At 38.6% G+C, this 26,280-nt stretch overlaps 1 protein-coding gene across 1 annotated transcript in view; it reads right to left on the bottom strand.

Annotated features, from left to right (window-relative positions):
• Cubn (cubilin) overlaps positions 1–26,280 on the bottom strand; it is a 280,054-nt gene that overhangs the window by 171,799 nt on the left and 81,975 nt on the right. The window contains exons 27-28 of the mRNA XM_026408130.2: positions 26,008–26,195; positions 4,951–5,101 (exon numbers count right to left, since the gene is read on the bottom strand). Of these exons, the coding sequence (XP_026263915.2) occupies positions 4,951–5,101; positions 26,008–26,195 (339 nt within the window). The remainder of the gene's footprint in view (positions 1–4,950; positions 5,102–26,007; positions 26,196–26,280) is intronic.

The raw sequence follows: 26,280 nt of genomic DNA on the forward strand, positions 1-26,280 counted from the left end.
ATTCCAGAGTCAGAGTTCCACCACTTACCATACTGCTCCAATTATTTGAGACCATACTTAAAATACATTTTTTATGAAATATGAAGGATTTGCATGAGGAAAGACGGTGTGGCCCCTTTGCCTGCCAGAGTCCCTGCCTTATGGGATTCACCTATTGTGGCCACTGCTCAGCAACCCAGTCTCCTTAAGAGCTGCAATTCTGCAGTTACACAGTTCGGATGAGGATAATAAACTTTGTGTACTTGTGGCATTGCATAAATGCAGTATACATTACAGTTAATTTTGCACATATATAAGCTACTGGCAATCCCCTTCCAAAAGATGCTTACCAAGTATAATTAAATGGGCAACACAGAGTTAATTTTTTTTTTCTTCCAGTTTTGGTCCCAACTAGCAAAATGTTGTTGCACAACTCTGGCTCCAAGTTTAGTGAGTTTTCGGCAACTGGGGGAAAGTTTTGAAACAGTAAACAGGAAAAGAGAATAGACAGAGGGTGCCTTTGACTCTCCCAAAAGAAGGCAGATTCCAAACAGAACTGGTAGAAAAACTTTTCCCGGTAAAAACTAAGAGCTTTCATCAGAGGATTCCATTATGTTGGCTAGAAGAACCCAGTGATACAGTCCTTTGGGTGTAGCCAACAAGGACCATTTGATCAGGTTCTCAGGGAGGCCAGGAGCTAATATGGCCACACAGCCTGGGCAGCAAGATACAACCAGCAAAATCACTGCTTCTGAAACTCATCCTGACTGCAAGGCCAAGTTACCTAGGGAGTCTTTAAAAATTTATCCATCATCAGCCACTGACCAACTGAATCCCAGCTCTGGGAGTTGGAACCCAGGAATGGGTACTTTTTGAAACTTCTTGGTAATTCCAATATGGCTCCAGGATTAGGACATCTTCTGAGATCTTGAGCCCAGGTGAGCACTTCCCTTCATAACTTCTCCCCTGGGGAAGTTTCCTCCCCTTTGTAGCTTTGAAATAGCTTGCAGGGATCACAGTTACCATCCTACTGCTATTAAACAAACTGTTAGGACAATGTGCCCTTGGAACACCTCAGGATTCATCAGTCATAAGGATAATGCCTTCCTGCCTTTCATTTCTCCGGGCTTCGCATCTGTTCTTGCCTTGCTCCTCAAAGTGAGGTCCAGAGAGCAGCACCATTGGCATCACTTGGGACCCTACTAGAGATGCAGGTTCACAGGCCTCTTAAATCAGAACTTTTCTTTTTTTTTTTTTTTTTAAATTTTTTAATGTTTATCCTTTTTTTAGTTCTCGGCAGACAGAACATCTTTATTGGTGTATGGTGCTGAGGATCGAACCCGGGCCGCACGCATGCCAGGCGAGCGCGCTACCGCTGAGCCACATCCCCAACGCCGAACCTTTCTTATTACAAGATGCCCAGTGAGGGCTGGGGGTATAGTTCTGTGGGAGAGTCCTTGCCTCATATGTATAATGCCCTGGATTTGATCCCAAGCACAGCAAAAAAGAAAAAGAGAGAGGAAAAAGAAAAAAGGAAGGAAAGAAGGGAGCAATTCTGTGCACATGAAAAAACTAAGGAACACTGCTCTGGAGAAGAATATCCCTAGCCATTGAAAAATGGGTTATTTTCCAAGATTTTCTGTCCTTTCTATGTTCTCTCATATTGTCTCAGGTTTACTTAGAATCATAACCATGTTTCTGAATCCAGAGTACTAAAGACTATGCTGTAGCAATGAATTGGTCCAATTCTTTCACATTAATAGTCCAAAGTGTTGAGCATTCTAAGATTAAACTTGCCTACTTGATGAAGAGGAAAATCTAGAACTTAATTATCATAGCCTATTTACCTTAGGAATTCATCATTTATGTTTTAAGCTACAAGAATCTCTGTGGATCACCACTGACTGTTTTTAAATGTTGAGAACCTCATACTTACATTTTAACAGAAATACACTTAGTATTTGTAACCTCAGAAGATCCAACACTTTTAAGTATATACAGATGGTCCCCTGACTTACAAGGGTTTGAGTTAATAAATTTTTTTAATATGATGGCGTGAAAGTGATAAGCATCCAATAGAAACCATACTTTGAATTTTGAATTTCATATTCAACACTTTATTATAACAAAATAGATGTTACAGGTAGGATGATTTTTGCCCAGTTTTAGGGTTAATATGTTTTGAGCATGTTTAAAGTAGGCTAGGCTGTTACCATGTTCAGCAGATCAGATGTATTAAATGCATATTTGATTTGGTAGCACAGAAACTTGGGAAGCTGAGGAAGGAGAAGTACAAGTTTGAGGGCAGCCTCGGCAACTTAGTGAAATCCTCAGTAACTTAGATATTTTCAGTTTATAATGGGTTTATTGGGATATAAACCCATTGTAAATGAAAAGTATTATGTCCTAATAAACAGGGTATCTGTAACAGGCACTGGTGTGTAGCTCTGAGACTCCCATGAGCCAACCACAGCACACTTAGGTTTACCTCCAGTTTTGACCATAGGACCACAGATTAGACAACTGTGTGATTTTGCTTGATTCTAGGTATTGTATCACAATTCCATTTCTCCCTTCCACTGACTGAAATAAACCAATGAGTCCTAATATCTTGGTTGAGAAGAGCAGCTATAATATCCACAAGGGATGGATCACCCTAGATTAGTGGTTTTCAAACTTTAATTTCTGGGAGACCAGTTAAGACACAGATTATTGGACCTAACTTAGAGTTTATAACATAACAGTTCTGGCAGGGGTCCAAGAATTTGCATTTCTAACAAGTTCCTGGTGATCCTGCTGCTGCTCTTGGGGGCCACATTTTGAGAACCTCAGCTCTGACCCACAGGACATCAGTCTTGAAGTCTCAGATGTCTTGTTAAAAATGACTTTTCAACTTGGAATGGAACCACCACTTGCCCCAGTTATCCCACTCCTTGACCTGTACCCAAAGGACTTAAAATCAGAATACCACAGTGATGCACTCACATCAGTGTTTATAGTAGCTCAATTCATAATAGCTAAGCTATGGAACCAACCTAGGTGTCCTTCAACAGATGAATGGATAAAGAAAATGTAGTGCATATATATATATATACAATGGAGTGTTACTCAACCATGAAGAAGAATAAAATTATAGCATTTGCCAGTAAATGGATGGAACTAGAGAATATCATGCTAAGTGAGATAATCCAGTCCCCCAAAAAACAAAGGCCAAATGTTCTTTCTGATATGTAGGTGCTAACCCACAATAAAGGGGGTGGGGAGGGAAAAACAGAAGTCCACTGGATTAGATAAAGGGGAATGAAGGGAAGGGTGGAGGGATGGGAATAGGAGAAGCAGTAGAATGAATTGGACATGACTTTCCTATCCTTATATATGAATACATGACCAGGGTACTCCACATCATGTACAACCACAAGAATAGGATCCTAATTAGAATAAGTTATACTCCATGTATGTATAATATGTTAAAATGCACTCACTGTCATGTATATTTAAAAGGAACACATTTTTTAAGAATTTACTTTTCAGCCAGGCATGGTAGTAATCCCAGAAACTTGGGAGGCTGAAGAAGGAGGAGTACAAGTTCGAGGCCAGCCTCAGAAACTTAGTGAAACCCTCAGCAACTTAGAAATAACTGTCTCAAAATTAAAAAAAAATTAAAAAAGGAACATAATTAAGTGGCGAAGTACCCCTAGGTTCAATCTCCAATACCAAAAATAAAATAAAACACAAAAGTGACTTTTCCAGTATGTCGGTGGGCTCCAATGGGCCCCTACCCTGTTTGGCAGGTGCAATGCACACCTGGCTTCATTTGTTCAGCATAAATTTCTGCCCTGTTCCTCCCCTCAGCTCCACTCTTCCCCTTCCCAGATCTCTCTGATGTGTCCCTATCTTTCTTCCTCTGCTTAATGTCAAGGTGGGCTTTAGGTCTCATGCTACTGTTGTACCTGCAAAACTCCCATCCCACCCTGCAGTGTGCTTGCTATACCCAAATACACACATTTCATTGGGCTTCCTTCTTTCTCAAAGGCATTTATCATTGTGCCTACTTAAGCAGCTATCCAAATTCTTTCCATCTTTGACATCACTCTCCTCTCTGAACCCTCTCAGAATGTTGCTCTTTCTGAAGCAACCTAAATGCCCTTCAATGGATGAATAAAGCATGAAACTGTGGTATATACACACAATGGAATATTACTCATCATTAAAAGAGAATAAAATTATGGCATTTGCAGGTAAATGAATGGAGCTGAAGAATATCATGCTAAGTGAAGTAAGCCAATCCCAAAAAACCAAAGGTCGAATGTTCTCTCTGATAAGTGGATGCTGATCCATAACAGGGATGGGGGAGGCATGGTAAAAATTGAGGAACTTGATTGGGCAAAGGGGAGAAAGGGGAGGAAGGATGCATGGGGGCAGGAAGGATGCTGGAATGAGATGGACATCATCACCCTAGGTACATGTATGTCTGTACATATGACATGACACTACATCATGTACAACCATAGAAATGAAAAGTTGTGCTGCAATTGCATACAATAAATCAAAATGCATTCTCTGTCATATATGCCTAATTAAAGTAAATTAATTAATTTTAAAAAATTAAAAATAAAAATACCCATTGGACATTTAAAAAAAAGAATTTGGGGCTGAGATTGTGACTCAGAGGTAGAGCACTTGCCTAGCCTGTGCAAGGCACTCGGTTCAATCCTCAGCATCACATAAAAATAAATAAATAAATAAGTGTATTGTGTCCAACAACAACTAAAAATAATTTTTTAAAAGAATTTAACTCTTCAACCTCTACCAATGTCTGAGAAAAACAGTAACATTCTCTTACCTAGCACTAAATTACTACTTTGGTTGCCTTAGGTGTTGATGATATTGTTTCTAAGGACAGAATTGGGAAGGGAACAATTCTTGGTTAAGCAACAACTACAATACAGTAAAGATCAGCACAGGACTTACCATGAATGAACCACTGCATTTGAAATCCTTTCTCATGATGACCAACCCCATCTGTATGGAACAGCACTTGAAGTTTGGAGCCTGTGGTACTCCCTGGCAAGGGAATGTTTGCTCCGCAGTAGCGCCCAATCCGATTTGATCCATCATAGAGCTGAAATCAGAAACATTTTCCAGTGTAACAATATTTCATGTGGTTTGTTGAAGGAAAAAGACCAAGTGTATTTGTGTAGCAAAAACTTTTCCTGCTTCAAAGTAAGGAAAATCTGCTGAAGTGGGTTGGATACAGGAGGCTTAACTTAAGAATAGAAATTTGTGTAAAGAGGGCTTTGGAGATGAATCTGATTCCTAAGGCCAATAAATTTGGAAATCTGACTGTTAATTTTAGTTTTATGTCAATGCAGCAAGTCTAAATATAATCCAGGTACAGAACGGCGGGCTGAATGAGCTGCCTTCATATATTGACACATAAAAGATGCTCAATGAATAGCAGCTATTATAATTTTAAATTATAAATTGGTCAATAAAACCCTTATTAACTGTAAAAAAAATCACACAGTTTAGGATGGAACTAAAGAACACCATGCTAAGTGAAGTAAGCAAGACTCAGAAAGCCAAGAATTAATTTTTTTTTCATATGCAGAAGCTTGAGTAAAATAAGGAGGAAAGGAGGAGCAGGCAGATCTCATGAAAACAGAAGAGAGATCAGTGTCATAGAGGAAGGGGGTTGAGTGAAGACAGGAGGAATTGGAAAAGGGAGGAACTAAGGAATGAAATTGAACAAATTATCCTATGTTCCTATATAAATATATCACAGTCCACCTTTATGTATATCTATAAAACACCAATTAATTAATCAATTATTAATTTTAAAACAATTAAAAAAAAAACAGAAGGAAGACCAGTAGGGTAGAAGAAGAGGAACAGAGGAGGGAGAAAGAGAGGAAAAGAGGAAGTACAGGGGCCTGAAATAAAACGAATTGCATTCCATGCATGTATAGGTTTATCAAAGCAAACCCAGCTTTATATATAACTGTAATGCACCAAAAAATCTTTTTAAAAAACAAGACATTTGGGCTGGGATTGTGGCTCAGCGGTAGATCGCTCGCTCAGTACGGGCGGGACCTGGGTTGGATTCTCATCACCACATAAAAATAAAGGCATTGTGTTGTGTCCATCTACAAAAAAGATTCTCTCTCTCTCTCTCTCTCTCTCTCTCTCTCTCTCTCTCTCTCTCTCTTTCTCTCCTTCTCTCCTTAAAAAAAAAAAAAAAAAAAAACCAAGACTTTTTAGAGCAAGGCACAGTGATGTGCGCATATAATCCCAGTGACTCTGGAGGCTGAGGCAGGAGAATTCTGAATTCAAAACCAGCCTCAGCAACTTAGTAAGGCCCTAAGCAATTTAGGGAAAACCTATTTAAAAAAAAAAAAAAAAAAAGGCTGAAGATGTGGCTCAGTGGTTAAGGGCCCCTGAGTTCAATCCCCCTTACCAAACAAACAAACAACAACAGACATTTTAAGAAGGTATGAAAAAGAAAAACATAAAGATTAATCACACTGAAGATAATTGTTAGTACTAGAAATTTATTTTGGTCAATCTTTTTCACTTGTACAAGTATGTGTATCTATCTGTCTATAGATACACATATAATAAATTTGTGCAGGTATGTGTGTCTGTATAAGTTTGGGCTACATATCTAATTATATTCTGTTTTTCACCAAGCATGTCAATAAATAGTCTGTGTAAACATTTTTAACTGTGGCATTAAATGCAGGATTTGCATTCTCATTTGATTTTGTTCATTTAACATATTACTAAATTTTGGCAGTATAAATATTCGATGTTTAAATGTTTCTTTAAAAACATTCCAATAAAGGGAATTAGTCAGAATATAATCTTTTGTGGCTCTTATTATACTAGTATTAAATTTCACACCAGAGAATTTATAATAAATTACCCTCTCACCTGCTGTTTACAGATGTTTCTCTCAATGGAATTTTGTCAGTTATGACTCCTATTATTTTTATAACTGATAGTGAAAAGTTGTGCTTTGAGTAATTGTCTTAGTTTGGGTTATTTTTATTACTTTGGGATCTTGAGGCTAAAGATTTTTTTTTCATGTTTAGACTGATGAGGTCTTTACCCATTTTTTTTTTCATGGAGGTATTTCTACAAACTGTTGTGCACCCCGTTTATCTGCATCATTGAATAACCTCATCAAACACAGATCTCCAAATTAAAAATTAACAAACAAGAAAACCGTCTCTCTTTACTTGGGAAAGACAATGCCAGTCCAAAAGGTTGGGCTTCTCCTGAGGAAGATCATTATAATTTCTCTTAGTCCCTTTGATGTCCACATTAAACACTTTGTTCCAGTTGCCCTTGGGATTAGCTTCCTGTGGCCTTAAAATGGAAAATATCTGAGGACAGATGCATGACCTTCCTTGAATAGTCTCTTGAAAAGTATGTATATATGTAAGACTATATGTGAGTTTACATTATCAGTGGGTAACTGGATTCAGTAACTTGCAAACTGACTAAATCACTTTGATTTAATGAAATGTTATGATAAAAACTAGTTTGAAACATATCAAGTATGGAACACTTTATAACCAAATTTTACAGAGTACCTCTGTGAAGCGTCCCTAATCCCCACACTCAGGCATAAATTGAGTTTTCCTTTGAAACCCTTTAGCGCCTTTCATGTGCAAATGGTCGCATTATCTTGCATTGTAGTCACAGCGGAGGCCTCTTGTTGCCCCTAACTGATTGTGGATTCTTACAAGACAGAATACCTCTGGCTTTCCTCTCTCCACCTAGAGCAGAGCATTAAAGGGCAGTTTCTCAATATATCTCCAATGAATGGGCACAACAATTTCCCTACAACTGCATTTAAGGATTTAATCTGCACTACTCCTTGACTCCTATATAGCTAGATAGGCATTAGCTTCATACAGTCCTCAATTTTAGCCTAATCCTGGTAGGCAGGAAGGGGTCTGGAACCTTTGTGGCCACTTCATAGAAAAAGGAACCAGTATTGTGGCTCAGTGGTAGCGTGCTTGCTTAGCACATATGAGGTGCTGGGTTTGATCCTCAGCACCACATAAAAAATAAATAAATAAAATAAAGGTATTGTGTCCACCTATAAGTAAAAAATATATTTAAAAATCAAAGAAAGAAAGGGGAACGAGGTGGAGCCTTGTCCAAGGTCATAATAAATCAGATTTCTAAATCTTGATCTGTCTCCCTGAGGTCTCTTAGCTATTTATCAGGCACACATGTTGGTGAGATTTGGGGGAAGGTCAGCAGAGATTTCAAAAGAGAAACTGAGACATCCATTCTGTTCACCTCTCAGTGTGAAATCTAAGCTTTGTCAGCAAACTGAATTAAGATGAGCTGTGTTTTTTAGGTTTATCACTTTAGTTTTCTTTAAACAAAACAAAACAAAACTACTGCTTCAAAAACGTGTGTTTCTTATCAAGTTTTCGATGTTGTACATATTAAGCCATGATGAGGGAGGGAGAATACAGGGGGGAAACAATAACAAGCCATAACATTTTTAAAAAGAAAAACAAAGTCCTTGAGCTCAGAGCTCAGGCTTCACCCCTCTAATGCAGGGGTGAAGTGGTGGCGGGGAGGCCACCATTGCAATCTCTGTGCTTCTAAATCACTGCTTTACTGCAGGGTGTCTCAGCTTCAGAGTTTTTATTAAGTCTGTTACATGAAGTCCACTTGGAAACCAAAGACAAAATAAATAAATAAATAAATAAACATTCTGTTCCCAAGTAGAAACATAAAAAGTAAGAAAATACTTTCTTATCTTCCACCCTGAAGGGCTCATTCTGAACTCTGGATTGCAGTTTTAGTGAACAAAGCTGAAACGATTTCATCTTTATCCAACAAAAATGAAGGTAACATTTCCATATACACCCAAGCTCCATGAATCTTACAAAGTACTGGAGGCAAAACATTGAGGAATCATATTTTGATTCTCCTCAAGGTCATGAACAATGCAGTGTTTTTTTGCCTCCCAGTGTGGCAAGGTTAAAAGATGTGACATTTTCACATGACTATGAGGGGATTTTTTTCCCCCCTTCCTTCCGGTGGGATTACTTCATGGAAGGAAAGCCCTGCCTCCTAGCTGTTCAGTGATCTTAAATAACACGTTGTGAATGGATCAGAGGGTGGGGGGCAAAGGCGGTGGGTTTGGGGAACACTGATGAATGACAATTAGTTTCTTTTTGCCTTTGGCGGGGAAGGAATGATTCACTGAAATAAATATCCAATAAATGCTTGAAAACGCTGACATATAATGTCAAATAAATTAATGAATTAATTAGTGTAGAACAACACCTCCAGGAGAGGGGAAAAAACCCCATACCCCCGGTTTTATGTCCTTTTAACATTTACACTTAATTAAATCAGGGTTTTTTTGTGTGTATATTCACACAGATGGCTAACGTCAACCTTCACAATTCATTCCCGCGTAAATTTACCGCACAAAAAGTAACAGTCATTTTTCAAAGTACACAAATACAGGTTACCATGGAAACCTGTTGGTGTCTTGCTGCTCTTGATTCTGTTTTCAGAGCAGAATGTTAACCACAGGACATTCCAGCTGTGACTCATTGCGAGACTACTGGCAAGTTTGCCAGCTTGGACCTAGTAAAAGCCTGGTTTCTTCTACTTGTAGAAAGCCAGAAATCTACACTGAGTGAAAAATACTTGAATTTCTAGCTAAGTTCATTTAAAGGAAACTAGAAGAAACTAAGAAGGGAACAACTGAGATTCTTACTTTGAATATGCAGATCTAATCTGTATAATGATATTTAGAGATATATTTTTTTAAATACAGAAATGATAATTACATTTTCAAGTTGGCCATTAAAGCCATTAAATATATCTACCAAGGTGGAGATTGTACACTATAAAATCTGTGTAGAATCTTTCTCGTTTTTCTCTTAAGGAGACTGACTACTCAAAATTTTTGTGGCTTAGATTCCTCCTTACCCCAATCCAGGCCCCCAATATCTTAACCACTCTTAGAACACACAAAGAGGAAGGAAATCTCTTGCCTAAGCCACACTTACCAATGTCTACCCACTTCCTTGGCAGGGAGTTGATAATTTGTAAAAATATATTTCATTAGATCATTAGTGACTTTAGACTCTGGTTGCAGTATGAAATGATCCATAGACACATTCTAAACATTAAGGACCCAAACAAGGTAGAAGATACAAATAAAACTGAAGACACAGTGTGGTCAATCATGGGCAGAGATAGTCCAATTCTCTCAAGATGAAGGGTTTTGTTTGTAGGAACTTTAGGAATCCCTGGAAGTCAAGTTCTAAGGGAGAAAAGACCCAGACCCACCTAACATACACTTCTACCTATTCCTTCAGGAGAAGTCAACTTTAGGAATTGTAAGAACAGAAATAAAGTATCTCTTTGTTGTTGTTTCATGACTTCAAAAATCTGTAACTATAGTGACTGAAAATTATAATTAATTGTCCAAATGAGCAACAGATGTATACATTGGCTTTTTAAAAACCCATTTTAGAATCACAGTGAGTAAATACTCAGTTTCCGCCCCCCTCAGTGTTACGAATTGAAGGCAGGGCCTCACACTTGCTAGGCCAGTGCTATACCACTGAGCCACATCCCCAGCCAGCCCTTTCTATTTCAGATTGAAATGTAATTCAGACCTAATTCAGACCTCTTCTAAGTATTTTTTCTTATTTCCTAGAAGTTTTTCTGGTAGGAAATTCTTTTTTTTTTTCAATAATGGAAGATTAATTTTAAAAATTAGGACTGGGGGGGGGTCATAGTTCACGGTAGAATCCTTGCACACTCCAGGCTGCAAAAATGAGAAAAGGGGGGAGGGGCCTTGCAGTTCAAAACTTTAACATAGTCCACATAGAAGAAGTGAATCTAAAGTTTCTTTTAGATGATCACTAAAATAGGAGAAACTTCCAGAAAAAAAAAAAATCAGCCCGTTTCCTATTAGCAGCCTTTAACGATTCCAGCAAAAGTTTTATCCTTTAGAGTTAAATAGATAATTAAAAGAATTCATCTGCTGTGAGGAGGAATTTGGGGTATAGTAGTGAATCCACCATCATGGCAGGGAATATTCTAGTCAATGTAAAGAAGCTAGTTGTATTTATGAGAATTAGACTCGAAGAGTTCCTAGGAGGCTTTTGAAATCAGGTAACTGATAGAAGATTATATCTTAAACAGAAGCAGAAAAATCATTCACTTACAGGGTCATACTAGAGTATAGTCAAACTGGTCATGAAAGGGCAGGGTTTCCAGTCTAGCTCTAAAATGTGCTTAGAACATAATCTTGTGAAAATTACTTTCTTTATGAATTTGGCATCATCATGGCACGTACCTCATAAGGTTGTGACAAATGAGACAAACTATGTAACAAGGTTTAGTATGAATGAGGCCTGCCATGTAGAATGTGCTCGAAATGTTATTCTAACTTTTGGGCAGAGGCAAAGGGAACCAGCATTCTTTCCAAAGAAACTCCCCCAAAATAGCTTTGAGAAAAGAAATATGATGAGTATAGAGAACTGAGGCTGACTCATATAAAACACTTCACAGAAATGATCACTGGCAGGGCCGATGGGGAAGCAATGAATCAAACGAGGAAATGGACAGCCCCTACTTGCAGTGTGTTGCTATGACAACCTGGTTTTGTGTGGACACTGAGGCCATGCCTGACGTGCTGGATGTTCAGCCCAATGCAAATCATCCTGAGTGGGACAGAGATAAGCATGATGAATGTGTTGGATTTTGAGGGAGGATGGTGATCAGGCCAGAGGATGGGAGCAAAGAGAATAGGAAATCAGAAGCTCTCACAGCTACCATGGTGAGGTGGGTGAGGGAGAATCAATTGGTAAGAAAAGTGGCCCTACATGCTAAAGCAACGGGTGTTTTTTCCTGTTGCAGCCTCCTCTCCCCTTGCTGGCCTGCCCCACCCTGCAGCTCCAGAGCCTTAATTACTGGAGCTCCAAAAGGGGTGGCGAATTCTTGGTGAGCCTGCTCAGATCTTCCTAACTCCACACCACAACTGTAGCAGGATCTGTGGAGCTGGTTCATGAGAATAAGGCTCAAGTGTGGTGTTGCTGCAGTTTACACACACCTTAATAAACCCCGAACACTCACAGCTTGCTTTGAATTTTAAAGATTTTGAAATGTTCCTGGAACAACAGCACAGAGTCAAAGAAGAATCACACAGCAGGGTACAGGGTTCCCACTGTGGATGAGGAGCCCCAAGGGGCAGGGTGAATATAAAACTAAGTTGAAGAGGGTAAATTAGGCTAAGGTGCAAGAGAAAGGCAGTCAAGCAAGAGTGATAGGCCCAAGAGGGTTTGATGATGACCCCGGGGAGGCCAAGCCCCCTTCCCTCACTCAGCTAGACCCATGTCACTCACAAGTACCTCTCCTATACAGGCTTACATGCATTTTCTCCAGTCACAGAAGAAGCCATACTGCCATGTGCTGACAGGGTGGGGCAGGAAATATGAAATATCCATCTAAAATTAATAATTACTCATAATGCTGGGCTTTTCATGAGAGCCAGGAACACCGCATTTAAGAGACCACATTCTGAGTTTCTCTGTGTGACTCTGAATTAGAGAGCTGTCTCAAACCCAGACCATACTGTCGCCCTTCTGTGTGATAATTGTTACCCACTCTTACGTGTTTATTTCTGCTTTCTGTGCATTACTCATACTAGAAGCCACAAAGCCTGATTTTGGTCTTTTCATTTTTTAAATCAATGTCTAATCACGGGTATGGGCAAACATTTAAATGCAAAGATGTTAATCTCATAATTATTTATAACAGCAAAAATTTAAACGATTCTAAGTGTTTGGTGGTAGGAGCTGGTGGCTCCACGGTGACAGTGGAGTGTGTAATGCTGAAAATAACATGGCAAATAAATAAGTCCACAAACTAGAAATAAGTCATTTTGGGATCATATGTACAAAATAATCTTTGAATGTTAAAAGAAAATAAATATATGCAGAGAAACCACAGCAAATAAATAGCATCAAATAATACTGATAGCATTATAACTTCTTTTTAAAACAGCTAAGTTTTTCTGTTTTTCCAATTTCTTGCAATAACTATGTATTCCTTTGTGATTAGATAAATTTATTTTTAAAGCATTACCTTTGGGGACCTATGGGCAGAGTAATATAAATATGCATTGCTAATGTTTTTCCAAGCTTAGAATTTCATATCCTTTTAAGCTATCAGATACCCAGCTGGTCTACTAACAATATTATGCTGTCTACCTCCATAATCTCTTTTAACTCAGGATCATACATCAACACTAGTTCATTAAAATGTTATCATATAAGATAATCTGCTTCAGCATTAGTTTAAAATCATTTTGTCCTTCATATCTCTTTTCTATCGAAACTAGGTTTATATTATTAATTAGGCTAATTATATATATATATATATATTTTTTTTTAAAGAGAGAGTGAGAGAGGAGAGAGAGAGAGAGAGAATTTTTAATATTTATTTTTTAGTTCTCGGCAGACACAACATCTTTGTTGGTATGTGGTGCTGAGGATCGAACCCGGGCCGCACGCATGCCACACGAGCGCGCTACCGCCTGAGCCACATTCCCAGCCCAGGCTAATTATATATTTCAAAAATAATTCCTTTAGATGTTCAGGGACTAAAGACCTCCTATCAAGGTAAGTTTTGATAGCCACTGATGGCACATTGAGTGCCTAATTCCCTCCCTCCCCAGTGGTAAGTGAAATGCTTTGAAAAAGCCAACAGTGGTCTCTTGTGTACAAATGGACACTTTGTTCCATAAACTGCAGCCTTTCCTCCACCAATTGTCTCACCCACAGAGAAACACTAACCATTTTATTATTAGTATTACTCTGCTTCCTAAAAGCCCCCCCATCAGCTGCACATGGACTTGTTGAATACAGAACAATCTGGGTAATAGAACAACATGAAATCCCAGAACCTTGAGCTGGAGAGACCTAAAGTCCTGTTACCCAGGCCCTTTTCCAAGTCAGCAAGAGAAGGGAAAGCCCATTAAATAAATGGTGTGGAAACTGAAAGGTAACGATGTCATTATTTTTTCCCCCAAATATTCCAATTTAGAAAGTAGAAAATTGAGGTAGTTAACCAAAAGTCACAATAATGATTACCAATATTTAAAAGTCATCATTGGACCCAATGCATTCTTTCTCATATCAGGGCCTGTTTAGATGGCAGAAGGGACTCCATGTGAATTTGCTGACTTTGGCCTGCCAGAGGAAGAAGGCAAAGTGAAAACAAACCAGGAAGGGAGACAGAAGGATAGAACAACTCCAAGTTTGGAGCATGTGATGGGATCATTACTGGTTTAAAGGTAGTTTGGAAGTTGTCAGTTTAATTATTGTTTATTCTTGTTTGAGCAAATACCGAGAGCAGAAACAGAGTTTCTTTGAGTCCCAAAGCTCTCCTTTGAAGGCTGGTGCCTTTCCCTCACTAACAGCACCAAATTAATGCAAACACATGAAAATTCTTCATTGCCAGGGATGCTCAGAAAAAAATTAGCATTTCTTTTTGAAACAGGATGGGATTTTGATCACACTGAGATAAACATCTCCCTTTTTAATTATTTGTAATTAAACAGTTCACATTTTACCCAGGTAACTTTGGAGCCAGCATTTTTTATAAAATGCCTCTTGCCACACTTAATGACACTGCAAAGACTAGGGCTTAATTAACTAATGGATACACTAACAAATACACTTCATTCTAAACTTCTTTTGAAGGCAGAGCATTCCAGTAGAGTGCTAGACTTCTATCTGGTATTAAAATGTAAACTGAATTGTTCAGTATATTCTTGCTACTCTTTATGTTTTAGAACTGCAGCTGTCCTCAGAATTGTAAGGGCTTATCTCTGAGCTCTAAGAAAGAGGCCAGAGTCCTAGAAGCTAACTTCCTTTGACAGACAGTTCCAGGAAGCATGACTCATCTGTCCAGGAAGTGTTTAAGGCACCATGATAATGAGCTTGAGCTCAGACACACCACTGCTCAGACACAAAGTCTCTTTTGCTTCTTTGCATTTCTCTCAACTAGCAAGTGAGATTTTAACGACTGTACTTCTCAGATTCAAACGGTACCTTCAGGGCTTTTGTAGGAAAACTGGGAGGCAGGGGAGGGAGGCCAGCTTTCAATACAGGGGCATGAAACCACTTTGTGTTAATCTATGTTAATCATAGTTGGGAAGGCTGTTCTGGAAACCATCGCTTTTTCTGTACTGCAAAATGCTTCAGAGAGCAGAAAATAATTCATAAAATTATGTTCATGTTGAAATAATAATAGATAATATTTATTAGCAGTTGCTCTGTGCTGCAAAAAGTTCTAAATTAAAATTCCTAGCAGCTCCATAATGCAGGTAGTATAGTTATCTCCATTTAAAGTTCTGGAAACTGAGAGTATGTAGAGGGTTAGTAGTTCAATTTTGCAGGGGGAAGGGGTGGATACTGGGGATTTAACCCAGAGTCTCTTTACCACTCAGCCACATCCCCAGCCCTCTTTATTTTTTATTTTGAGGCAGGGTCTCACTAAGTTGCTCAGGCTAGCCTTGAATTTGCAATTATCCTGCCTCAGCCTCATGAGTGGCTAGAATTGCAGACCTGTGTCATTGTGCAGCTTTCAATGTATTTCTTAATAGAGCCTCCAGCAAAATAAGTGGATTAAAATAAGTTTATTATTTATCATTTATCCTTAGAAGTACCAAAATGTATCAAGGAAGCAGGCTGGAGACAGAAAGCAAAAGGAAAATTAAGTGTCTTGAGAAAAGAACTAGTAATTACTAATTAACTATTAATTATTATTAACTATTAATTATATCTCAGCCTGAAGAACTGGATACTCTCTGAATTTCTCTGAATTACATCAGTTGAAATAATGGCTGTGAACATTTATATAAGTGTTTGCAATGTGCCTGACTTTGTTCTGACTCTTGACATTATTAACTCAATTATTCCCATTTTAAAAATCAATCAATCAATTAATCAATTAATTTGGTGCCAGGGATTGAACAGGAGGACAGGAGGGCTTAACCACTGAGCCACATCCCAGATCCTTTTTTTTATATTTTATTTAGAGACAGGATCTCATTGAGTTGTTTAGGGTCTTATTAACTTGATGAGGCTGGCTTTAAACTCGTGATCCTCCTGCCTCAGTCTCCAGAGTCACTGAAATTATAGTTGTGTGCCACTGCTCCAGTCCTTACCCCAGTTTTTAGAGACATGCAGAACCTAAATAACTCACCTAAGGTCACCAATCTAGTAAGGGGTAGGCCTGGGTTTACATACAGGCACACTGGCTCCAGAATCTTCCTTCTGAAGTACTACACTATACCAAACAGATGTAGAGAAGACTGAGCAAGATCCCTTCTGATAGGTGCCTTGGGTGCTGTGGCATTCTCTAGGAGTACTAAGGGATTAAATCTTTATTCTTAGCATCCCCCACCAGTCAGCAGATAGAAGAAACTGGTTTAAGCAGATCTGATTTTAGCAATGACTCCCTCCAAGAGTAGTTTCTGGTGCTGTTTTCAATACAGAACTAAAGGCTGTGGTTTATCTTAACCCAAGAACTTGGAAACTGAGCAATTGTTCTTGGATTCTATATGGAAGCTGTTAAGCCTTACGTGACCACCAGTAATACGTGCTGCAAACACAAACATGTGTTTATACTTCCCTTATTAGAGAGGATAATGCAAACATCTTTAAATGGATGGAAGAAATCTGCCTGTGAGCAGATCCAGAAGGAATAGAGTGAAGTCTAAGTTCTATCAAGAGATGAGTGCATGGAGTAAGGGAACCTAGAGAAGAAAGAGCCAACTTTGAACTGTGGGAGCTACTGAGCAGCTGAGTAGCCACTGCCCCTGACTCACAGGTCAGGAGGAGCAGAAAGGGCACTTCCAAAGAGTGGGGAGGAGAGATTGTTTTAAAGATGAGAAAAAACTTCTTTAAATGTCCAAGAAGACTTTGAATGGCCAAGTAGGATTAATAAGCTCTCTCCAGAAGCAGGGTGGGAGAAAAATAATAAACATCTCTTGGGTACAGTTCTTGCAAGGTGGGCAAGTTATCTTCTTTAATCTTATAACGACTTTATGAGTTGGTGCAATGATTGCCCCCATTTTACATATGAGAAAACTGGGGCAGCAAGAAGCTAAATTCCTTGCCTAGGACCAAAGGTAGTGATGGGAAGTCCAACTTTGAACTCAGGTGGACTCCAGAGCCCAGATGCTGGTGATAGAGATCTGAGCATGACCCCATGCTCCATCTCTTCTTGGAAGTGTCATCCTGATCTCCTTTGTATTAAATATGCATAATATACTGGATTATTGTGATGACAGGCAATAATATCTATCGAACTCTCTAACAGTGGCTAGCACATGGAAGACATTTAATGAATGGAAAATAGTATTGCAGTTCTCAAAATAAACATCTTAGATGTGAAGGGGAAATTTAATACCTCATGAACTTTAAAAGTTATGCTTATTTATATGAGAATAAAAATGGAATAAACTTTGGAAAATGTCTAGAAGAGTGTTTCCCTGAGCATGCTCTAAGGAAAGCAAATGTCTAATAGATGTCAATTACTTAAAATTCAAAGGCAATTCTACTTGGAAACTTGCCTTCAGTGTTCCCCACAGAGTTTCCTTCCTGAGGGGACAAATGTCTGTCTTTATTGTTGTCCCTGCGTGCAGTTCTATGAGGCTGGATCCTGATGTCTTCCTTTCCTTCACTGTGTACTCCCCATGATCATCCAATCATTCATTCATCTCTTTCAAATTTATCTCCTACCAGCTTTTGATTTCATCAATTTTCTTCCATGCAAAGGAAAGACCACATCTCTTTCACCTGATCTGAAGTAGTCTCTTTACTCGATTTGCACAGATATGTTACTTCTCTCCAATTTATTCTGGTAGCCAGAGTTCTGGTTTTTAAAAGTCCCAATCTGATCATGCTACTTCTCTGCTCACAACCTTGAAACACCTCCGGCTGCTCTGTGGGAAGTCACTGATGCTCTCAACCTGCCCACAGGCTCTTTCTGTCCAGGGCCCTGACCTCTTGGAAGCCTGTCTTCTTTCAGGTCCTCAAACACAACTTTCTACAGTGACTCTTCCATGCTTCCTTCTTCGGCAGGGACACTGTCCCTGACCCACCTATCAGCTTGGTCTCAGGTCTTCAGACCGCCCTTTATCTCTCCCCCACAAAACTTAACCAAGCCTATAGTAAATTATTATTGTGTGATAAATTGATAATTGTGTTTGTTCCATGATGACAATGAATACTGATGATGAAGTTATATTTCCGCAGTGTAGGTGTCTTAAAATGTATTCTACTGGCTGATGGAATGAATGAATGAACAATGGATATTTAGGACAGGGAAGCTTGAATAAGTCCCACAGCCAACAGACAGCAAACCCTATTTAATTGTGTTTAACTTGGCATTTCTCAAACACATTGGAACATTTATGAAACATCTACCTACATTTGTGGTAGAGACAGCTATGTGGTTCCCCCAAATTGACTTTTCCTTTGTCTGAATTCATGAATCACCACATGGAAGTCTAGCAACACCAATATTCGATTCTGATGTGATTGGAAATAAACCTGGGTTGTATTAAGCATCAGTTTTCCCTAATAAGAGCTAGTATTTCCATAACTAATTACAATATCACATAGGCCAGATGTTTCACAGTAGAGGTGTAGAAAATGTTGCGGAGACTACAAACATAGAAGACACTGGCATTGAACTGAAAGACTTAGGGACATGGGTGATGTGCTTTGTCCATTCTTTCACTGGAAATGCATTATTTTGCAACTGAGAAAAAAATTCACGGGAGTGAAATAAATAATGATTTAAACATCTGGCAAGAAAGATGACATCAGCAAGAATTTGGCAAGAGATGAAATACATCTTACAAAGACTAGAGGGAAATGCGTTTGACAGAAGTCCCTGACATCATCAAGAGGACTTGAAGACTGCCACAGGGGAAAAAGGGGAAGGAACAGTAAGGTGTGAGAGGATGAGATGGAAGACGATAGTGGAAAAGATTCCAAATAAATAAAGAGGGGAGAAAGTGCAGAAATAGAATACAAAAATTGGGGCTGGGGATGTGGCTCAAGCGGTAACATGCTCGCCTGGCATGCGCAGGGCACTGGGTTTGATCCTCAGCACCACATAAAAATAAAATAAAGATGTTGTGTCCACAGGAAACTAAAAAATAAATATTAAAAAATTCTCTCTCTCTCTCTCTCTCTCAAAAAAAATTACAAAAATTGTACAATCTGACATTGTTTACATGATGAGATAAGTAAAATAATGCTGTATCACCAGGATTAGGATAAGTCATAGCAATGGAAAAATAAGACCTATTTGAAAAGAAATACTTAATTATGCATAAAATAATATGTCAAGAAGATACTTAATAAAAAAAATAGAGAGAGAACTTTAAAATGGGAGAGAGCTTTAAAGTGAAGATAAAATAGGCTAACCGTGGAGGTGGCCTCAAGTGCTTGACTGAAGAATTGTGGGAGGCCTGCTCCCCTGGAATCTCCAGGGGGTAGGATCAAGCCTGGAGTGGGCTCTGGGAATATGTTTTTCTAACAAGATTCTCAAGTGATATTGGAATGTGGCCAGATTTAGTAGCTAGTAAAAGGGACATTACCCTCCACCATCAGCTACCTCCTCAGTAGAGACTGCAGTCTTCTAGAAAGGAAATGTATTGGCACTGTTGTGGCAAAAAAAGAAAAAAAAAAGGATATACAAGGATGAATTCTGTATGTTATTCTCTCTCTGAAAGTAAAGAAAATAGTGAAGAAAGATGCTACTCTGGACTAATTCTGGCTGGCAAAGTATTGATTGATAATGTGGAAGTGACCAAAGTATTGGGAATGTCATGGTTTGTTTTTGGAATGTTCTTTAAAAACTTGTGTTGAAAACATGGTTCCCAATACCGCAAGGGTCAGGATTGGGTTTTTAGGAAGTGACTGGGTTGTGAGGACTCTAATGTCATCAGTGATTAATCCATTTTGTGGATTAATAATTTGAATGGACTACTGTATGGTAACTGAGGACAGGTGGGGGAGGCTAGAGGAAATAGGTCGTGGAGGGTGTGTCTTTGGGGACTATATTTTGTTCCTGGCTTCCTCCCCCCACCCTTTCTGCTTCCTGACTATTGAGCTAAGCAGCTTTCATCCACATGCCCATCTGCCAAGTGATCAATTGGCCTGAGGGCCTATGATGGCTGAACACATCAACCATGGGTTTAAGGTTTTGGCAATTCATACTTAAAAATAAAATAGGAGATTATGGGTCTAAAAAAGGAAATAAAATGAAAAAGAAACATAAGAGAAAAAGAAGAATCAAAAGAAATGACAGATTCTAAAAAATTAAATTCTGACAACCAAGTGAGAAGTAACTTTTAGGGAAACAGCTGAATATGTCAATCTAAGAAACTTTCTGCCCATTGTATGAGCACAGATACAAATTAGCGGAGTTTTGGAAAACAGTGCATTTATAAAAAAGAATTTTTGTTTTGCTTTCGTACTGGGGATTGAATCCAGAGGCACTTTACCTCTCGGCTACATCTCCAGCCCTTTTTATTTTTTAATTTTGAGACAGAGTCTTGCTAAGTTGCCGAGAGTCTCACTAAATTGCTGAGGCTGGCCTCAAACTTGGCCTCAAACTCCTGCCTCAGCCTCTTGAGTTTCTGGAATTACAGGCATTTGCCACTGATCCTGGCAAGTGTCTATTTTTTAAAGCTATGATTAAGGTGAAATCATAATCATGTGGATTAGACCAATGCTTGCAGAAGACAGTATAACAAGATGAAGAAGAGGGAGAAACGTGCCTGGTTTGATTTTGAAACTGGAATTTCAGTTTTGAGGATAAAATGGTCAATTCCTTTAAGTGCATTTTCCCAGGCTCCCTTGAATTGCATGTTGCACTACTAAAAGGTACAGTCATTACAGAACTAATTTTGTCATCTGGTGAATTCCTGGATGTTTAAAAAATTGTTTCCACATGCCAGCAGAAACTATGGCCCTGCTCGAAAGCATTCTGCCTCAGCCTACAGACAATCTGTAAGCAAAGCAGGCAAAGGGTACAACCTCACTGCTCCTAGCCAGAGCTGGTCACACTGCCCGGGGGGTTCACAGGCCAGATCCCCAACTTTGCTTTCAAAAAGAGAAGCCACCTGAGCTGGGAATTTGTCACCAAGGGAAAATTCTGTTGGTTGTAAGTGCCTGAGATACATGGTCAGGAGACATCATGGCTGCAGTGGCCACGTTGAAGATAGAATCACGTAGCTGCGGAAACTGAGAGGAAGCCTTTGAGAGAGAGATGGAAACAGTCAGGGAGAAGCAACCGAGCTTTAAGAAAAGAGAGAGACTGGAGTCCACCTAGCTGCCTCCGTCTGGGCCTTTCCTGGCTTCTCAGCACCTCCTGTGTGTCTCAAGGTCTTTTACTATCCTCACAATCAATCCCTCCACAAACACGAAGCCTTTCCACATGGCTCAGTTTGAGTGTAGAGCAGAAACCAGAACAGTGAAAGCCAGGAGAACTGCCAAAGATCTATAGGGAAAATGTTCTATCTTCCAAAATGTAGAAAAGATTTGTTCTGGAATCTCCCAGATGAGTAAGATTGCCATTCATTTTTTGGAAAAAAATGCTAAATCAGATGCTAAAAATTATGTGCTGACATGTACAAAGAAAAAGGTCATTATGGTACATGGCCTCTTCTAGGAAGAAGTCACATTGAAGCAGCATATGTTTCTCCTCGTGAGAATGTCAGAAGAGAGAGGTAGTTCACGGACAGTCCCCTGTGAACCCTGTGAGAGTGTCAGAAAGGTGTGAAAGACAGTTCATGGGATGCTAGGTGTCATGGACAAGAGAGCCACAGTGCCTGGTATACAGCCTGATTCTGCCACCTACAATCTTTGTAATTCCCTCACTTTTTTCACTTGATATTTCCTACATTAAAGCACTGCTATAAGAATTATCCAACAAATAATATATATTCAAGAAATATTAGCTATGATTACTGACTTATTTAAGTACCGACTATTCCAAAGATATTTAATAAATTGATCCCTTTTAGCCCAAAAGAATCTGTGACTTCAGAGTGTTTAAAATAGGTGCCATCTTGCATGACAATTTTATCAATTATTTCTGGAGAAATAATAGGCCAATGGCCAATGAGTCTTTATGCAAATAAATAATGTTTTAAAAGAGCAATGAATGAGGATCATGAGATGATAGAATTCTCAGAAAAGTAAGTATAACCTACTAGGAAGAATATCCTTTTAGATTTTTTAACTACATAAGGCCATAATGATTCCCACAAAGTGACCTGCAGATTCTGGGTCTTGACATAGTTATAAGCACTATAACTTGGTTAACAATAAACCCCATTTAAACTTCAACTTGTTGTTGAAGTATTTGAATCAGGTAACAGAGTCCTAAACTTCTTGGTCATGAGCAGGTCAGTGGGAGTGTGACATCCAATTCTGGGGGTCACATTTGGGGAGACAGTGACCTAAAGAGAACATGTAGAAGAACATGTCCCATGAAAACTTGGCACATGAGGACCAGTCAGAGATAGGAACCGTGAGCCCTGAAGAGAGAGACCACAGCTTACTCCATTCTGGTCTGTTCCAGAAGATTCAGTCTATGCCTAACTCCTTCCGGCTTCTTCACAATGTGATCTGCCTCCTGCAACCCCACAAAGACTGCTCTGTCCAGTCACACAAATCCCCAAGAAACACTTCCCAATCCTGACCTCTCGTTTACTGCGCTGGAGCATCTCACTACCTTGATTGCTGTCCCATTCCGTTATCCTCCCTTCTCTTGGCTTCCATACCATAGTAACCTCTTAGATTTCCTCTTCTCATCTCACACTGCTCTCTGTTGTCCGGACACCTACCCTGGGTTTTCATCTATCTTTGTGCCGTTTTCTCCCAAATCCATCACTTCCATTTGCACACTCAGTCACTATTAGAAACCTCCTCTTCCACGTGGAAACTCAGGCTCAGATGCAAATGAAAAAGTGAAATCAATATGTAAAATACGAACAGAATACTTTAAGGTTGATTTCTAATTGCAATGAGCAATTCAGTTTTGCTCTTTTAAGTAACTGACTCTTTCTATCACTGAATATTTTATTTCCAAATCTGTCCAGAAGACAAAACAATGAGGGAAGGGTTTGGTACCCAGTGGGATCTTTACCAACCCACACCTCTCAGCAAAGTTAGGCATAGTGTTTGACCAGCACCTAATCAAGTCTTTTTATAGTTTCAGTATTAATTCAAAATAACTGAATTCTGGCTGTAGTAACTCACTCAATTGGCGCTTGGCTAAGTCACTTGGAAAAAAAATTTTTAACTACAAGTTATTAACATAATGGGAACTAGATTTTTGTGCTTGGGATTTTTCTCTGCTTAAATGGCTATTTGTGCTTTAAAAATTTCCATGCTAGGCCAGCCATTGTAGCTATTGCTCTGGTCTTGCCCCTTGGCTTATAGAGATGGAAAAAAGATCTCCTGCTTCTCTCTGGCAAGAATATCGTTCTTTGGAAAGCTTTTCTGAACTTCTGGTTCTCATTCTGTGTTTCTGCTGCTTTCACCATCAGTGTTGCACAACAGAAATGGCTTGTAACACGACAGACACATCATCGACAGGGGCCTCTAACTGCTCTGTAATGTTGGAACAAGAATTTGTTTTTTTATTTGAGTCTTCCAACGCCTCCAAAAATTACCTGATGAGCTTTTCTTGTAACCATTCTATCATTAAGTGAGTCCAGAGAAGTGGAGTCCAGTTCCTGGAAAAAATGAACCTCATTTCCTCCCCACTCTCTGTGCCAACGTCTCCTGTAAAGTTGAGTCCAAAAGCTTTGTCTTCTCTCTAGCCTTCCCCATATACATCATCAAATCACCATGAGGGTAGCTATTATGTTGTTATACATGCAATCCACTGCAAGGTGATGTGTTTTATTTTGGCTTATGCTCAAAGTTGTAGGATTGAAATGAACATGCAGGGATTTCTAGAAAGGCCAATCTGGAATTCAATTCTTTCTTATTAATTATCGCTATCATTAGACGGGTACTAAATGTGACTGTGATATTCAATTTAATCAGTACCACTGGAACTCCTCTAATGCCCCAATGTATAAGTGCTCAGGTTACAGTTGGAAGGAGACAATGCATCCCTTCATGAAGCCCACAAGTCAGTTGGGCATAAGAATAGTCACAACTGGTAAAAATAGATATGATCCGCTGCAATGCTTGTGGTACAAACAAGGGGCTTTCAAAGTAACTTGTCACCATGTGAAGAAAACAACGACTGCTCCAGGTAAGCACATTGTGAGGTCCATCTTACTGTAGATCAAGAAAGGTGGATTTTAAAACCATTGCCAAGTTCATGATTTTAAGTTTGTTCCATGCCATGTCATATTTTCATAGAATACTGACTGGTAAACACTAAGCTTACTATTTCTATAATACTCTACTTTTATGAATATAAATAAGATTTTTTTAATCAAAAAAATTACTCCTGGCTGGGCACAGTGGTGCATGCCTATAATCCCAGCAGCTCAGGAGGCTGAGGCAGGAGGATCATGAATTTAAAGCCAGCCTCAGCAAAAGTGAGGCGCTATGTAACTCAGTGAGACTCTGTCTCTAAATACAATACAAAATAAAGCTGAGGATGTGGCTAAGTGGCAAAGTGTCCCTCAGTTCAATCCCTAGTAAATGCACCCCCACTCCAAAAAAAAATTACCCCTGAAAAGCAAGAAAAAAAGAAAAGAAAGGAATATCATTATATTTAGGCCCTCAGTTTCTTAAGGTAGTGGTGTTTCTCTTTGTTTCAATAAGCAAAAGAACTATTTGGAAAAAAATATTAACTGAAAACAACTGCAACCATTCTAGAATTTTAGTAAGATTGGAAAGAAAATTTTTTTACAAAGAGTATTTTTTTCCCCATGGGAATATGGCCTAAGAGTTATGAGTACTAGATGTTGAAAGTGTTGGCAACTAAGAATTCTAAAAATCACTCATCACCTTGAACTTGAATCACAGAACTACATTGAATCACTGTTGTGTGGATAGGTGGGAAAGATGAAAACAATATGAAATTTAATAGTATTACATATTTCTTACATGAAAATAAAGATATATTTGATGACTCAAAAAGTGATTTTATTAATGATGAAAAATAGTTGTTAAAATGTATGTAAATCACTTGAATGAAATTGTTTTATTGTGAAAATAGAAACTCTATATCTAAATTAATGTTTCTATAACATGAAGTTTTATACATGAATGAATAACTATAATAGTGAAGTAAGTAAAATAGGGAGTTGCCTAACTTTTCAACTATAACCTTAAAAGCTACATATGCAAGTCAGGGAAAAAAAGCTTTAATAAATAAAATATCTCCTTATAACAATAGCAGATTACCTCATATTTTAGGTTTCCTAATACTCAAACAACTTCTATTGCATAGCATTGCATAGAGAAAGTTGAATAAATGTTACTGGCAATCATTTTTATAAAAATAGAAACTTTGATTATAATAAAAAGAAAATGAACTGAAAGGAACCTAAATTTTAAAGTAAAAATAAGAATCAAAATCATGATACTTTGTTCCCACTAATTAGGCATTAAATAAATCCAAGATAATCCAACATATTTCTTGTCTCTTATTTCTGGAGAACAGACATAGAAACAACAACCAAAATGTACTGTGAAATTTAAATAATAAGGGATCAATTAGTCCAAAAAATTACACTGAAGCCTAAAGTATATGTATTTCTTTGCATACATAATATAATAGATTAATGTTAAGATTAGGTAGTGAACAGACATGAAATACGCCTATTCAAATATCATGGGTGGTTTATGATGTTCGGGCAGGGTTAGGAGTTTGATCCTAAAATGCATGATGACTTCTAAGTGGCTGTTCTACTTTGATTTGAAAGTGCACTGATTTATTGAGTTTCAGAATACATACCTCTAAATAATCTGTGGAGCAGTTTGTATGATCTTCCAACTCAAATGCTAAAAACGTGTAGTTCACCGTGTTGCCCCTTGTTGCTTGGATGGTCCAGTTGCAACGCTGATTTTTAGAGTAAGGATGTGGGTAATTTATGCTCTCCAAGATGCCGTAAGTTTGATTAACTATCACCACATTCTCACATGCTGAAAAAAATTAAGCATGATAGTTAAAAATCACTATCACCTGTATCGTAATTGTGCCAAGATGTGTGTGAGATGTTTTTAGCAC

Source organism: Urocitellus parryii, chromosome 9 (assembly GCF_045843805.1).
Source record: "Urocitellus parryii isolate mUroPar1 chromosome 9, mUroPar1.hap1, whole genome shotgun sequence".
NCBI lineage: Eukaryota > Metazoa > Chordata > Mammalia > Rodentia > Sciuridae > Urocitellus > Urocitellus parryii.